Raw genomic sequence first — 17,890 nt, forward strand, 5'->3', positions numbered from 1 at the left:
TAGTCCAGCTATAGAAAAAAACATCCTTTTAGGAAATGCCAGCACCACCACTCCAAATGAAGACAACAGCAAAAGAAATTTTGAAACAACAGAAAACCAAACTAAGAGGAAAATATCACTGTGCGTTTTGTCAGCACAAACCCTGCACACACTCGGTATCTCACCCGGCCGTCCTGCAGCAAGCATGGCCCAAGGCCAGAGATTATCTCCTTCTACAAAAAAGGGAGTTAAGTGGCACTGAAGAATGTGACAAACGAAGGAGGGGGTGTGCTGGGATGGAGTCTTCACTCCCAGTACCTCCAACTCTTTTTTTTTTAAATAATTTATTTAAATCAGACTAGCTATTGACAGCTAGGCCAAAGGGCCAAAGCAAAGGCTTTCACCTTCTGAACAACTATGCAAAACTTCATTAAATCATCACACCCAACACCCGCTCCTCCCACACAGAGTTTATATTAGATTCACATTTCTCCATTCCCCTGTAAGAATGCAAGAAAAATCCATCCTGCAGCTCAAAAGCAGTAAGGCATTTAGCAAGAGGCTCCACATTTGGTTATTTTAGCCATTCCTCCCTTAAAAGAAACTGGAAGTTTTGCTCCAGCATGGTATCAACTTCTTTGAGAGTTAGACATTTTATAAACCATTGAAAAACAGATTCCAACGGAAATATTTTTATGCCACTGGACAATTAGCAAAGCTGATTAATTCGCGTACCGGGTTCACCATCTAAACAGAGCACCTTTCTTCCTGCAAGTTATCTGAACCTTCAATGGTTAATTTTTTTCCAGACAGTGATCTAAACAGGCTTAACGGTTAGTATTTTAATGAGCTGTCATTTCCTGTGCTGATAAAGATTCTCACAGTATTTAAACCATCCATTTCCCCCCAGCTCCGCCAATACCAGGACCCTGTGCAGTGACTCAGTGGATCTCTGACTCAGCCCTCAGACGATGCTGCAGCAAACCTGGACCCTGGCTCAGAGCAAAACCTGGGCTCCCAGATCACCGAGGGAGTAACCACAGCCTTCAGCTTCCATCACCGCCACTTCGGGCTCAGAGCCTTTGGTGAAACTTAGATGTTATCTCTGTACAGTGGTCTAAAAATTGCAGAAAATAAATCTGGTTTATGGTCAGGATCAACAGAAACATTTCGGGGTTAAAAGACTACTTGGCAGATTCACTGGCTTTACAGGATGAGGAAAGAAAATATCTTATTTGAAGATTACTAAGCTAAAATTGTTACGCTTTGTTTGACGTCATTTATACCTGGAGCTACACTCCAATACCCACATTAACCAAGCTGTCTGCGAAACGTTTTTTTTTCTTGGGACATTCTGTTATGTTAAAATCAATGCTTTCAGAAATAGGAATTGCAACATCTCTGAACTGCTGGGTCTTAACTCTGCTCAACATTGCCCTTTGCAAGGAAACTTCTATTTGTATTTTAAAGATATATTTTTGTACACAATCTAGAAAAAAAAAAGCTTGCCTGTTCGGAGTTAAATCCCACAAGCCTTTTCCAAATAAACTTTTATAATTCTGTTGTGATCCACTGGAAGGTTTTCAACACCAAAGGTACTCAAATTTCATCCACATCTGTGTCCCTTTCAAGACACTAAAGCCTGTTTTCTGCAGAGCTGATCTATTGTGTACAGGGTGTCTTATGAGGGCACAGTCCCACAGGTTTCTGATACACTTGTGGGAGGAGAGCCATTGATTTATTGTACCAAGAAATGTCAGGTGTATTGGTATAACCTTCCAGAAGCATTTCTCTCAGGAGATTTTGAAGTCACTGCCCAGTTATCCATGTTCTCAGCCACTTCGGGTTATTTTCAGTTGAATTCTATTACACAGGTTTCAATTTAAATATTGATTGGAGTCTGTTTTTCAAAATATCCTTTAATGAGGATGCCAGTTCAACAAGATATGGACTTTCTGGCATACAAAGGTCCACCAAGTGAGAAGGTGTGGTTGGCAGATTGAGGCTTGCTCCTTTGATGCTGCTCTGCCCAGAGCAGAGCGATAGGAAGCAGTGGAGATGAGCTGGCAGAGGCCACGCTGTGCCACCATACCCTGCTGAAGGCCCCCAAAACCCCAGGCAATCGCTTGGCACAATGCGAATCAAAAAAAAAAAAAAAAAAAAAAAAAAAAAAAAAGAAAAAAGAGCTCTTCCCACCCCAGGATAACTGATTTCTGGTACAGCCCCTTCTATCCCTGTATCACTATATTCTAAAGAAGTAACCTAAACCTGTATGGTAAATTATTTTTGAAAAAAATTATACAATCTTTAAACAAAGTTTCCAGTTACATCAGTCACCATGAATTCATTTGTACTTTTTTCGTGAAAGGAACATCACGCTCCTTACAAGAGTCAACTGAGATTAAGTTGTGAAGCAAAGAATTATGGCACAATAAATAGCAGCAAACTGGTTTGTCAAGGCAATGGTTCAAGTACCTGTTACCAAAAACTGTTTTTCCTTTAAGACGTTCAATTATTCAAACTGGCCTGCATGGCTGGTAAGCATGAAAATTTGTTCCACAGAAACTACCAGGTTAAGAAACCCTTCAGAAGCACTGATATTTTGGGGTAGATTTTCAAGTCTGAGTTTGCTGAGTTACACTTCACACTGTTAACACATTCCACCCACAGAACATGGCACTAACAAATTAACTTCTAAAATCTGTGGAAGTATGCAATTTTTTTTTTTTTCATGCATTTCACTGGCTTCTACTTAAACTTCAGATTAGCTTATTGACTCAGTTCATTAATTGAATAGATTAGTCTCTACTTCTCTTAAAATCAGCAAGGCATGATTTGCTACAGGCAGTAGTTCACTCCTTTAGCTGAGACGACAGCATACCTGGTGTATCACATGAGCACTTCTCAGTGGTCATGCCTCCCCTCTGAGTAACTATCACAGCCTCTGTAATTAAGACATTCTGCAGCCTATGCAAGTTTATCATTAACTTAACCATAGTCAGAGGGAATCTCTCTGCCCAACGAAGGGTGGGATTTGTCCAAAAGGGATGCAGCCATACCACTTGCCACTAAAGTTCAGGTGATTCTGAGGTGAAGGCCAGGAGCTGTCTAACGCTATATAAAACATGTTTCTGATTTTCTTAGATGTCTATTGAAGTTCTAAAGTTATTAGCTCATTTTCACAAAATATGAACAGAGCATGCCGAATTAAAAAAAATATAAAATTAGATTTGTTTCTTTCTGAACATTTACCCAGAACTGATGGCAGACAGTTTGTGGATTGTGTGTGCTTTGAGAACTACTTCTTTTAGTAGTTTTCTGGGAATTCTTAATCCACATTTGAAACTGCCACTTCAAAGAAAATATGATCGTGCTTAAAAGCAATATGCTTAGTGTGACTTCATAAACAATCCTGCAGCTGTAGGTAAAAAAAATTAAACAGAAAGATTTAAGAGCCAAAAGAAAACCCACAACACACATGATAATTAAACATTTTAAGTGGGCTAGGTTTGGCCTAAAACCAGCATCAAAGTATTTACATGGATGATCAGTAAGTTAAACTCTTCTTTAAGTGACAGAATACAAGGCAAAACTCTTACACACCACCTTTCCTCACAAAAGCTTATGAATGTAATACAACCTGAGAGAAAAAATTATCCTCTTCTAGCAGTTTAGACAGCAACAATACAACTTTAAACTATTAACTGGTAGAACAGGTCGATAATTACCAGCCCCATATAAGCTACCAGTATCTTTGTAATCCTCTTCAGCTTTGATTTCAAGACTCAAGCTAACTTCAGTTTCTTAAATCCATCCACGTCTTCTCGTCCCTTCTAACAAGGCTTGCTGCAGCGCGGCTGCCATTTGCCTTGCTGCTGCCACCACCTGTCCTTCTTACCTTGGTTTTTGTACACTAGCTACCACCAATGTTTTCAAAAATTTTTTGTAAACAGCTTCTTAATTTCCTTCCACGTTTTCTTTTCCTTTTCTTTCCTTATTTAATCAATCTGAGGAGTATTTTATGATCCTTTTATAAAGGAGACCTAGACAAAACTGTAAAATCAAATTACCCTAAATTATATTAAAAAAGCCTGGTTATGGCAGGCTTAGTGTGCAATGCCAGCAGCATCCAGTAACAGAAGTAAACAACTATTGAGCTATGGGCAAGGTCTGCAGGTGAATAATTTTTGCTTTTTGACTAAGACTCATGTAGTTATCAAGAAATTCTCTCTGGCTTATAAAATCAAATACTCTCAGACTTTTTCTCCTAACTTAATCTTCCGTCTAGATTTTAGTTATCCTGTATATTAATATGTTCAATGTTTTAAAGTATTGTGCTTAGACATTTCCTATTGTGTAAGAGCAATATCCCAGACAAAAAAAAAGTCTTAAGCCATGTGTCAGATAGAATTTGATTAAAATCAAGTTACTGACCATTAAATAGAACTATATTTTAATTTAATAATAAGGGATTTAATACAAGCTATTGTTCAACATGTTTTATACTCCACTCTAAAAGAAATTGATGAGGTAATGCTAGCAGACAGCTTGAGAAAAGTCAAGGATACCGGGACATTCCAAAAATCTTACTGTCTCCCGAGAACATTTTTTAACTCTGACATCAACTATCTAATAAAATCTGAATCCAGCAGAGGTCTTGTGAATGCATTCGAAGTAATTCGATGCAAAATTATCTCCAAGGCAGATGAAGTAGGAAAAAACTACTAGCTGTGGCTCAAAGATTTGCAAGAGAGTAAATCTTTGGAAATATACCTGACCTAGTAGCAGAGCTGATCAAAATTTAGTAATAGATTGGCTAGTGTGATTGATACTAAGAAAAGCTAACTATTGATGGTTAAAAGTAGCCACATTCCTCTCTTTTTTTTTTTTAAATAGTGTTCAAAGCAACAAATTAATTTTGAAGTTTGTTACAAACCAGACACCCAATCAGAAGATCAGGAAGTAATAAAGTCAGGATTTGTTTCATTAGTGAAGTGCCCTAGAATGTTTCTTCTGATGCTTCTTTTTCTTTGTATAGCTTTACTATGTCAAGTTTACATATTTTAAAAGGAATTATTTCCAGACATTCCTCCCCTGAAACTGTTCTTGAGAAGTGTGGCTTTTTGGATTTTATGTGAAAATAGTTATTACAGTTTGGATAGCAAAGTGTCAATCAGTTTGCCCCATATAACAAGTGAAAGACCTTGGAAAAGTAGAAGCACCTTAGAATTTATTTTATGGATCCATATTAGGCATCTAGTTTAAAAAAAAAAAACACAAAACAAACCAAACAAAAAAAGCTCGCCCCACAACAACAAGGCTTTCTATTTAAATGTTGAGATTCACATTTAAAACTTTAAACCTGCACCCCTGACATTAATCTGATCAGTGTACTGAAAACAGGCAGTAGCTTCCCCCCCAAGAACACAATTGTTCCTTTGAACAATTAAGCATGAATTTTTGATGAAATCCGTATGATTTATCTAGTTGCCTACATTTAAATTAATTAATTAAGTTGCATACTTTGTTTGCATTCAAGCAGTTTATGAAACTTCTGCATGGTTAGAGAAGCACTGTTGCAATGTTATTTGCTGGATTACCAGGCAGGAAATGTTAACATCAACAATAGATTTTAAAATTACACAGAATTTCATGACTGAACAGGTAGATATGAGGCAAAAATCTAACACTTCATCAGTGTCCAATCTTCATTCAAACCCACTGAGGCAACATGAAAGTATGTTGCTTTAATTGTCTCCCCCCCCCCCCCCCCCCCCCCCCCCCCGCAACTGTTAGCTGGATTTTTGCTTAGTTTTCTTGTTTAAAACTGAGATTTTCACTTATTTCTCATTCTGACATTTTGAGACATCTGAGATTTTAAATGTATAAGGTACTTCAAATTATGGAAGGGGTTTACTGTCATCTTGGGACAATGCATAAATCACAACAGTGCTTTTATTTTTTGTCATAGGATCACACTACCAACACTGAAGAAAGTCCATTAAAAAAACAGCCTATTTGCAGCTAAAAGTGTAGCGATCTATAATTGGAAGAGCTGTATCGTATTTCTGGGTGAAAGTTAACCGTTGGTACTATACACTCAGGCCATCTGACCTTCAGTGCTATTAAGTTTCTTGAAGTACTTGAAGCCCTTGAGGTGAGGAATGAAGCTGCAAATAAGACCTAAATTATGCGTTGGCCAAAGCTTGCGCTTTGAAGCAAAACATAATTTTCAGCACATCTAATTTGACTCCTCCAGTATTTTTCCACTTAATGAGTGAAGGTATTACTGTGTTAAAGAATTACTCACCCGATTAGGGACACCATCTGCTCCACTATATGTTTGCTGAATGTTACAATAACGAAAAGTTTCTGTAGGAAGGAAAACATCAGTTAGAGAAACATTTGATCAAAAGGGAAGCAGGGACAATGGGGTATGACAATTTATGTTCCTTTCCAACCAGACAGCTTCTCCAGCACTTGCACATAGTTTTCCCCCTCTCTTTTCTTTCAAGATCTTTATTTTTCAATACTCTTCAAAAAGAGGCAGGAGATAGAAAAGCTGTTTACTTTATTACTCTATTTCCTCACAGATTTCATTTCTTGCAATGTTTTTGTAGCCTATGTTACGAACCGTTCGCATCCTCCCCAAACCTAAATTCCCAGAAGCTCAAGGTCACTTTACTCCGTCAACAATGTTTTAATGGAAAAACAGTCATCGCTATGCAGAAAAATTCACATCCCCTTACACAAACACTTGTACTTAAAGATCACAGAAATGAAAAATAATATATCTTCTAGTCCCCTAGTTCATGTGCTTCAGACAGAAGCATAACAAAAAGTACTTAGTGAAGAACAAAGGAAGAGCCATTGGGTACCTGTCTGTTCAGAAAACTTAGGTTGTCACGGTCTCTAATGCAACAGTCTTATTTGAACAGAGTAATTTCAATAAAAGAAACTTCTGTAACACATGGCTTATTTTGCAGAAAATCCAAATGTCCACAATTTTACCACTCCCTTCTCTTCTAACACAAGTTAAAATTTTGTTAAAATAGCCTTTGCTAATTCCACTTTTGTCATATTTGACAGCTTGTTAATTTGCAGAGTGAGCAAGACTGTGTGTAGCTGCGTATACACACACAAACAGTTCCCACAGTCTCCTTAAATCAATTTAAACATGATTTAATGAGAACTGCATTCGCTAGTCTGGAAATAAGGGATGTTGACTAGAACTACACAAAATGATTTTGTGGTCCAGAGGAAGAGGCCGGTGAAAAGCAGCTCCAGGACGGCCACTGTACCAGAGTCACTCGCTTCCTGTCTAGAGCAAGATTTCATTAAAAGCCTTTTCCATGACACTTATATTTCCTAAATTACAAATTGCAGGAAGATCACTACAAAAATCAAGGCTCCTGCGCAACAGTACGCTTGAAACCAAGTGTCGCAGAAGAGAGAATTCTAATAGCTAAACATATTACAAAATAAGATGATTTACCAACTGTACAAGACACTGGGAAATATTTTTTCACTTACATTTGATCTGAGTGTGGAGCACTATAAATTATATAGCAAACATTCTGCTAGCTAAACAAGACAAATAAAATAATAAAAGAAATATTACACAAATACTATTTCACTTTTCTATGTTGCCACAACAAATTCTAACAGTACCCAGATTTGAAAGCAGAAAATTTCAGATAATACAAAAATAAGTGTGGAGAAGATGTTGTTCTATCACAGCGAATGAAAGAATTTCCAGACCTATTTATTATTTTCTGTTTAAGGACTGGGCAAAGTAAAATAACCATTTACAAAAAGACGGGAAGAAAAAAAAGGGTTGAAGATTGAAATCTTCCGTTCAGGGCGAAAGAAAGATGTTTAAGCAGCTTGACGAGGGTACTAATCAAGTAATTTTATACTACTAATAGCTTCTGTTATTTTAATGTAGTGACAGCAAAGATTTCCAAGCAACACAGCTACAGGCACTGCACCAGTCCTATGGAGATGCTTAAAAAAGCCCCAGCTGAAAACGTTGGTTCTAATCATTACAAATAGAGCGATGCAGTTCATGACATAGCACTAACCACACTGCCACCGGTAAAGAATCGCCTGGGAATCAGTACTTCATCCTTCATTGGAGAAGATGGTGATGAATTTTAAAAGCGAGACTCAAAATTTTGGAAAGCAACTGGAGATTCTGACTGCCAAATTCAGAACATGCAGGAAGGCTCTGAGTTCGCAAGAAAAACTGGACATACTCTGATATCAGACTATTTCAAAATAATACAGTCTGAGGACACCAAAAATCGCTAACCATGCTTGAAAGCTATGGACAATCTGCCCAGAGACATACCCTCAGACTGCTTTCTGCAGGGCCTGAAGGAGTGGGGTTTTCTCTACACACTCAACTGAGATAAAAGGCAGCATTTAAAAGTGCCGCTTAACTGGTAAAGGCTAGTTGCAGTGCTCTTTGAAATGAGTATTTGTTACCAAAAAGGCAAGTTCATTATGAGTACGAAGTCCTTTCAGTCTGGTAAAAACCGTAGGTAAATAACTTGGCTAACCACCAATTTCCTGAGTGGTATAGGCAGCGAGCTCATTAGTTTGTAGCTATAAATTATTCACTTGCCTATGTTTTGAACATAAGAAGCCTAGCAGATCCTTTATTGTAAATCCTTTGCAGCAAATTAATTTCTATTACTTCAGGTCAGGAAGGGAGACTCCAGAATTCATTACGAAGTAACCCAGTGTAACAGTTTAAAAAAAAAAAGTCTTCACCCCAGAGCCTTAAGGGAGGTGTAGTACTTGCCTGGATGTGCATTTTAATTACTGCTTTCCCAATCAAGGTTGCACCAAAGAAGGTCCAGAAGGGAACCAGAAAGTGTCCACATGTTATCCCGGCCAGGTCAAACAGAGGGTTTGGAATCTATGAAGTGCAAGGGAAAGAAGTTCATGAATTGCAGCACTTACTTAGACGAACAGGAACACGACAGATGTTGGAACTTTGAAAAATGAACATTTTCCCCTTATTCAACTTGATCCAAAACTCTTGTGTCTTAATACTTACAAAAATGCTAATGTCGCACCACATAACTTAAGTCTCTGGGATTAAGCTAGACAATGTCCCAGACAATTCCATTCTCAGGGTCCCTCCTTACCCATGGATTTTAAAAAAGCTAACAAAAAGTTTTCCATGTGAAATGCACAGAAACCACAGCAAAGCCATTTTGAGTGATTTATCAAATTTTCTTACTGACAAGCACATCACTCTTGGAAGCTAGTGTTCAAAATGATCCCCAGTGACTTCCATCTGAGAAAGTACATTTAAAAACTGGCATTTATAGTCATATGTATCCAGTTTAAAAACACTGATTAGATTTTATTAAGCATATGCATTTCATTTAAAATTAAAATATTTTTTTTATTGTTAAACTGTTGGCTTGACATTTGGTATTGTGATACTATCTGTAAAATATTTTTGAAATTAAACCAAGAAAGTATCCAAATTCTAACCTTTCACACTTCACATGCAGTACAAGGGCAGACTGTCTGAGTGAACGCATGGGGATGTGTAATTCACAGTAGCAGTGTATTACTGGGCTAATATCCTGCAGTATTTGTGTTGGTTTGTTACACAAACAAACAAACAGTGTAGATTGTTAAAGACCATAAAAGATGGCAACTTTGCAGCTGACAGAATGGAAATCTGAAATCTGTGAGAAAGCTTGTGAGGGTTATGCTTAGCTGTTATAGACTAGCAATTCAAATTTATGAGCACCCACAACACCACCTGCATAGGAAGAAATCTGAAACGGTCTCTAATCATGCCCCAAAACGGTCTCTAAACATGCTCCACTTCAACTAAAATGATTCTTTACCTCTGACAGCTGTCTTAGGCATAGGAGGCTAGTAAATTATTTACTTATACCACAGCCAGATAATTTTGCTCTTCTGAGCCAAGTCTGCTCTAGGTCTCAAGTATGTTCTTTGTTGGTTGGAGGTTTTTTTTTTTTGTAAGTTCACAGTACGTTCTAATTACTGCATTACTATTACCATGGAGGGAGCAACATGCTTTAGGTAGGGGTAACTGTGGATATCATTAATACATTAAACATATCGCAGCAAAAAGTTACTCAACAAGTCCACATTAGGGTATATTAGCAGGCTAGTGAGGTTTTCTCTTTGTTTGTTTTTGAAAAAACATACATATGCAGTACTAAGGGTTGCCAAAAAAGCCCACGAAGACAGGAGGGCAAATTCTCACAAGTCACAGCAAGGATCTTCCAGGGCTAATTCTTGCTTTGTTCCTTCCCCAGAGCTGCCTTTATGTAGCAAATAAGCTCCAGACAATAATATGGCTTTCTTATTGCCACTAAACAACATTCAATTCAGTTGACTTCACTGGATAAACTTGCAAAGTTTTAAATTCAATTTGATTGTGGTTTTATGTAGCATTTAGAAGCCACTGCTTGACAGACAACTACCTGCAGCTGGGACAGCCATCACCACTTGACGAGCAAGTTCTCTAATCATAAAAAATACACCCAACTAAAATACTGTTTAAAATCCAAAAGTAAGATTGCAATTATAAGGGGGGCAAGTAAAGGAGACACCTTCTAGCATACGGAGAAGCAGCAACAAGCAAGAGAAGCCCTGAAGCTCGTGGGGGAACATACAAACGCAAGGAGCACACGTGGCGGGCTGCCTTCCTCACCTACAGGTGTGACAAAAATGTATAGCTTCGAATCCCTATGCTTTTTTTAGTGCCCCTGCCACGTTAAACCTCACCCTTTTTACTGCTACTCTGCAGTTATTCTGTAAACACATTACAAATCCTCAAGCGTACTGTGTAGATTCATGATTCCTCATCCCTCCCCCAAGCTGGGGCAGCCTATATAAGCAGAAGGAAGCTGGAGCTCAGAGTGTGCTGCAGAACAGTGCAGCAAGTAGGTAAGAAGTTAAGCAAATGTTTAAGTATTACTAAGCAGGAACTAGGAAGAGTTTACACATCCCCTCTCCTGTTTACCAACTCCTTCCTCATGTTCTCCATTTATCCACTCTTCACCTTGTCCAGCCACTCCAGTAACTCATCCTGCCACCTACAAGCTGTCGTTCTGATTACACAAGACAGACAGAATAGCCTGTGCGGCGGTGTCTCACAAGATGGTGACTAGAGACTAATGAGTCAGAGGCAGTGAAGGAGCAGTCTGAGAGCTTACTGGATGGAAGCATTTAAAGAACAGCTTGTAACCTACAGCTCCACTCTAAACATTAAGGGAGTTCAACAGATTAGTAAACAGAAGTTGCCTGCCAGCAACTATAATCAGATTAATTCTTCCCAGCTAACACAGGTTACTTGCATTTGAGCAAATAGTTAGCATTGTCATCTCTACAACTTGGGAAACGAAGAGAGATGCTAGGCAAGTGTGGAGTTAATATCTCATTAGCTGAGCAGCTGGCTAATGGATGTGGTTATTCCGGAAGAATGGGATCATAGGGGACCTACACTTCCCCTCTTCACTGTAATCACATTTCTGTACATCACATCCCACATTTGTGTGTGGGATGGAAGAGTAAGGCACATCATTCCGACCAGTTTTCATTAAGTTTCCAGAGAGAGATTTGAACCTCAAATGGTTCAATATTTTTCTACTCCAAAATAACAGTATTATCTTACTTGAAACACTAAAATAGCATCAGTGGAGATGCACGTATCACCTCTTGCTTAGAGAGAAAAAAAAATCTACAAGTAGTTTGTATAGCCATGACTCTGAAACTTGCTTCCTCATTCCACTCTCTCGGGTTCCTAATGACCCAAAGATACCTCCAGAGCAGACTTGGGAGAATTACTATGGAGGGATGTCCTAATTAGGGTTTATACAGGTAGTTTTCCACTCTTCAGTCTGTGTATATCTTTGGATTTGAAGATGTCAAGCACTGTAAGCTCTAGTACATAAACACCTAAAGAAATTATAATATGGTTCCTGCAGAATCTATAGGTAATAATACAGCTCTTGCCTATATCTTGCTAGCTAATAATCTGGGCTAGGAAGGTCCCAACAGGGTAACTGTCAGTTGGCACGTGATCTGATCTGCCAAATACCCACTAACGCAGAGCGGTGAGCAGCAGTGGGCATACGCCTCTCTTAGAGAAGACGTGGCCTCAACATCAAATGCAGGGAGCATCCCTGGTCTGAAACAGAAACACAGAAACTTCCTGAATTTAAAAAATGTCTTAGTTCAGTCTCTTGTAAGTCCTCCTTACTGTGACAAGCTTTCTGCATCTTTAGGGAACTGACTTGTTTTTATCGGGTTTCACCACACCATGCTGAACTACGGAGTGAATTGCTTTATCTTTTGAAAAAAGGGATCCCTTGCTGCACCGTTCTTTTCTGATGGATTAAAAAGGAAATAGAACTATTCCAAACTCATTATCTTCCAAGGAGAACCAGTGTCAAGAAGCCCAATGGTGAAGTTGAAGGAAGGGATAGTAACTGTTAGCTGTGCTTTTATGCAGAATTCACTGTGTTTGGTACCAATCTAGGACTGGAGTTTCTCCATGCTATTGTATTTGCCAGTACCACAACCATCCCGTTTCTCTAAGAACCACAGAGAACACAGAAATAGCAAAGAAGGCATGAGGACCCATATGGACTCATATAAAACCAAGTCACAGTTCACAGCATTAATTGCAATACATTCAATCTGCAATTTGTGATTATAAACCCCTCTGCTACTGAAATGAACTTACTGAAGCGCAGGCCAAAATGCCGAAGAACCCAACCTTCTGCACCAGGTTCTGGACAGCCAGTTTGGCCCGGGAAGCAAAATCCTGCAAACAAGAAAACAGTATTAATGAGGCAAAATCCAAACCGAACACACCTCAAAATGTATGTGATTTCACTGTCCCCCATGCTTTGGGATTTCCTAACTAGCAATTGGGAGAATTTTTAAAACAAAAAGGCCAGTTTGAAAGTCTGGGCTTAGAGGGAAGAGAGAGAAATTCACAATGCTCACTGTGAAAATCTGACCACCCACATGTATTGAGTTTTGTTTTTCAAAACTCTGCAAGTGGCACTAAGTTCACACGACTATGGAAACAGGTTTTCTAGTATTCATTTCCCCATATCTTTGAAATGCCAATGCTGCTTATACCTTATTCCTTAAACAAGCAAAGGGAATTAATTCCTTCAATACCACTTACAATGTTAAAAAGGTACTTTCTCAAAACACAAAGACAGAACATAATAATCCCATTATATCCTCAGACCTTAATCAAAATAGCTAATTCCAGGTACTCTCTACAACAGACTTGTGAAGTTCATTAAATCCACACAGCTGAATCTAAAATACTTTAAAAGCAACAAAGGTGGCAGACCATATAACTTTTGAGCTATTGTTTACAAACAACATGCTGCCTCCTTTTATTTTGTCATCATAGCTTTCAAACATGAGTCTCAAAGTTTACCAAATACACAGTATACATTTTAAAGAGCAAAAATAAAGATTCTCACAGGCAGTTTATTTGAATGTGAGAAGTGAATTTACATGAGAATAAAATTCTTTTGAAGCAAAACTGTCCAAAAAGTTAAAAACAGGGTCAGTGTTATCTATTCAGGCTTGGCAACAGTAGTTATAGAAAGCTGAGTATCTTTGGTAATAGCAAACTTTAAAAAGTAATTATTAATTCTTTTTTAATAAGCACTAAAAAGCTGATTTTCTAGTAGCAATGCAATATTCACTGATTTACATTTTGTAGAAAATTATCAGATAAATTTCACAAGGAAATTGCTTTAATCAATAATTAATGATATTCTAAATTCTACACTTCAATAGTGAAGTGTAGAATTTAGAATATCATTAATTATTGATTAAAGCAACTACAAGATAATCCAGAAAAATTACATTTATGCAATTTTAAGTTTGTTACAATTCTGTTGAAACCTTCAATACTATACACCAATGCAAGTAAATTACAATTACTTGACAATATTCTTGCATATTACTTAAATTCTGAACTATAGAACAGACATAACTTTCTATGCCAGATTAAAAAAAAAATAAAAACCAACCAAAAAAACCTAATAAGGCCATTTGCTAGCTTTTTACACCCCTTTTTCAAGTCCTAACTTTTCTCCAGTACAGTGCTTTAAAAATAGTTAAATTCTCAAACCCAAACAATTCTTATTGATAGAATAATTTTATTTATCATACTTCATGTTTGAAAAAAGAACCCAAATTAAACCAAATACTTCAACTTAAAGAAAAATGCCAAGGAAATGAGATTTCCTACATCTTACAGTGGGACTTTTTTAACCACAGGAGACTATAAAAACCCTTTAGAATATTCTATAAGGGGTGAATTTGCTAACTTTCACCAGCAGTAACACCATGGCTCGTGAATGTCTTATTGCAAAATGGGATAGATTAAATATTCCCTCTTTTCTGAAAACTGGTTCCTGATATTTTTCTAGTTAACTTTTAGGATACATGCAGTATGCATGAGTGATTAAAACCTACTCCCAGTGAGGCTGATACCAAACACTTGAACTTCTGTTAGTAGAAACAGGTCTAGAACATGCCTACATGACAAGTAAAGTAAAATTTTTCATGTTTTTCTGTGAAGAGTGCATTTTGACACAAATTGTTATAAACAACAAAAAGTGATAATTTAGCAGTGAACCAAGTCCAAAAATCTTGCAACATTGAGGGCAGTTCCTTCTCAAGCTAAAATTCCCTCGTTGTTATTTCCAAGTTAGTAAACAAAACTGAAATGAGGTAATATATGATCACTAGTACAGGTCAGCACTAATGTACACATTCGGTGCCACTGAGGATTTAGGACATGAACTGAAAAGGATGCAAGACTCTTCTGCAGAGTGTGATCACACAATTATCAACAAAGGAAATAAAATGCAGCACACTAAGGAGACAACAGGTATTCTAATTCCTTAACCAAATACAAAAGTAGAAGTGTGTCTTCAGAATTTCTCTACAAATTAATTTAAAATGAAAAAGCGTGCTAAAGCACAACAGTAACATTGTCCTTTCAACAACAGATTTTGGTCTTTGAAAAGGTGAACTGAAAAAGTAGTGCCTTATATAGGAATTTCATAAGATGTCTCCCCCTGTACTCTACAACAAAGCTGAATGTGACCATGATATTTTCAGTTCCTATTTTGTTCACCATTTCACAATTCTCGTGGGGTTAGAACAATATTTTCACTTTTATAAGCCAATAAAGATTTTTTCACAGCTCCATAAATCTCACTGTAAAGTATCTTTAAAATAAAACACTAAAATCCAAGTATTCAAATAGGTCCATGATATATTTCAAGGGAAGTTGTTTCCATTCCAATTTTAACATATTTACCCATTATCTTAGACTGCATTGCTAATACACTGTTGCACTAATTTTCACAAGCTGGAATTGGAAAAAAACTCTTTAGCAGGTGACCTATAAACTAACGCTTGCAGCACAACTGGTTTAATAAAATATATTATTATAATTATATATAGATTGACTGTATTAACTTAGTGTAAGCACAGTGCACCATTTTTCATCAAATTTCTTAAAAATAAACAGCTTCCTTCACCCACATTTCTAGACTGCTGCAAAATTCAAGGCTGCCTTAAAACTAATTTTTTCCCCTCCAGCTAAAAACATACAATTTTTGTTATAAGACCAATGATGAAAGTGTTGAAAAAAGTGTAACAAGTTTCTGTCTCCAAAAAAACCCCAAACCAACATTGGGGCAATTTTTCTTACCTTATGAATTCACAATTTCTTTTTTTTAAGTTATTACTCAGATTGTTTCTTCTTTAATTTTTTTTTTACATTCATTGTCTATTACAAAGTACTCCACGGAAAGCACAGCTAAAGTTCTAAAAATTTCAGTCAAGAACTTCTGATTTGTCTTCCTTTTTCAAACTTTCTAAATAAGCCAAAAGATATAAATTAAGGGGTTTTTTTCCCCCCTATTTTCTGTGATCTAGTGTAATCATAGCCATGAATAATTTGCATGGTAATATACACATCAGGGTGCAATAAAACTATGCATTTGCAGTCTCAACATTTACTTTAATGAAAACAAGTTCAGAAATACTTCTGTTTGGTTGCTTCCTTAAATTTCATTTGTCAAATCTTTGCGACATCTGCAATAATAAAAAAACCTTAAAAGTTTCATTTCTCAGAGAATACAATCATCAGTTTCACAACTTTTACCTATTTCACAATATAATTTTTCTGTTATAAAGCCTGCACAGGGAACAATCTTTTCTCTACTTTTTTAAGCATTTGAAATAAAAGCAAAACAACTTTCATAACTTACTGCTTTAAAAAAAAATAAAAAATTAAAAAGACATAAAAGTTCAGCTACTTACAGGCAAAACATTTTCCCCCAAAATTAAAGTATCTAGACTGGACTCGACTCTCAGCTAATATGATTCATTCTCTATAACATTTCAGGATACTTTAGCTCACTATGTCCCTTTCAAAGATGATTTGTTTTTTTGGTTTGGAAATAGATTTCCTGTGACTGCTACAATACAGGCAAAGGAAGGTTAAATGATTAAACATTACTTCATTGGGTTAATCATCAGATCTCAAGAACTGGAATGGAAATGAGAGGCATAAAAAGGTCAGTGCTGAAATACTGATTCACAAGTCTCAGCTGGCGGCTTGAGGAAGCTTGCTTCATATCTGCCTTCGGTAAAATGGCACATTTTATTGATACCAGCATTTCATTACTACATGTTGCAAAAGCAAAAAACCCCTCCCAAACCTCCAAACCTAAAGGGATAGTAAAGAGAAATGACATGTTTTGCTGCTAAGACTTACCACAATGTTCCTCCTTTAAATATGCGTTACGGTACAGCTTTGAGTCTAACTTAACATGGACCGTTTATCCCTACAAAAAAGCCCTCCTTCTTGAAAGAGTGAATGGACAATTTTGTCTTAACTACAAGGCTTCGTCCCATCCCTCTGTCTTATTTTATTTCCATTTATACTTTAATCTCTACTTGTTCTTTCTCCTTCATTGTAAAGTAAGTTGCACAAGCTCTTCTGTATTTGAGCGAAGAACATCTAACTAGATTTAGTTAACAAGCTCAAGAAAAAAAAATAATTAAAAAAAAAATCAATTTTTACTCTTTTCCTTCTGTAACACACTGATTTATTATCAGAAAACAGAATGGTCTCAATTTATTGTTTGCATTGAAATTGTGAAGCCTCTTTTTTCTTAATCTCTAAGAGCAGAGATTGTTGATGGATCCATAGCAAGTAACTAGTTGATGGTTACCAAGGAGTTCTGAATAATCAGCATTGGACTGAATCCCACAGTCCTTAGAGAAACAACCCATAAGACTTTGACAGAAGATATTTTCTTGAAAGACTGCACAGATGGGCCTATAACGATTCTGTAATATAACAATTTATTTTCTAACATGAAGTTGCAATCAGTTTTTAGGAGCATCAAGAAAACTATGACTCCCTATCACAAACCCACTCTTCCTTGCACGCAGCAGGGATGATAGTTGTCCATCTCTGAAAGATATGATCCACAGTTTGAATGATTTGAGACCCAGAGAAACTTTTCTTCTATCACAATTTTTTTTTTCTGTAAACACGTCACGCACTTTACAAATATATTGGTAATATTGGTGGATACAGCACAAAGAGGAAGGCCAGTAAAGAAGGGAAGGAATATATGAGACTAAATTCAATCTTAAGTTCATAATCTATGCGTTCTCTACTAGTAAGAACAGACAGTGCCTTAACGTAGGATCAGGGGAAAGTCTGATGTGAGTATTAATGCAATCGCTCAAGCAAGATAATAATTACCTAGCGGATGGTAGCCTTAAGAAGTTCAAAATAAATTTCTGGAAGGCTTGGGAGGCGTTATGCAGGATT

At 37.0% G+C, this 17,890-nt stretch overlaps 1 protein-coding gene across 8 annotated transcripts in view; it reads right to left on the reverse strand.

Annotated features, from left to right (window-relative positions):
• Positions 1–17,890, reverse strand: part of VMP1 (vacuole membrane protein 1) — a 71,972-nt gene that overhangs the window by 9,409 nt on the left and 44,673 nt on the right. For all 8 annotated transcript variants that reach the window (XM_069790995.1, XM_069791000.1, XM_069790998.1 and 5 more), the window contains 3 exons: positions 12,731–12,811; positions 8,789–8,905; positions 6,290–6,351 (listed from right to left, as the gene is read on the reverse strand). In XM_069790995.1, coding sequence (XP_069647096.1) covers positions 6,290–6,351; positions 8,789–8,905; positions 12,731–12,811 — 260 coding nt within the window. The remainder of the gene's footprint in view (positions 1–6,289; positions 6,352–8,788; positions 8,906–12,730; positions 12,812–17,890) is intronic.

This window comes from Haliaeetus albicilla, chromosome 9 (genome assembly GCF_947461875.1).
Source record: "Haliaeetus albicilla chromosome 9, bHalAlb1.1, whole genome shotgun sequence".
Classification (NCBI taxonomy): domain Eukaryota; kingdom Metazoa; phylum Chordata; class Aves; order Accipitriformes; family Accipitridae; genus Haliaeetus; species Haliaeetus albicilla.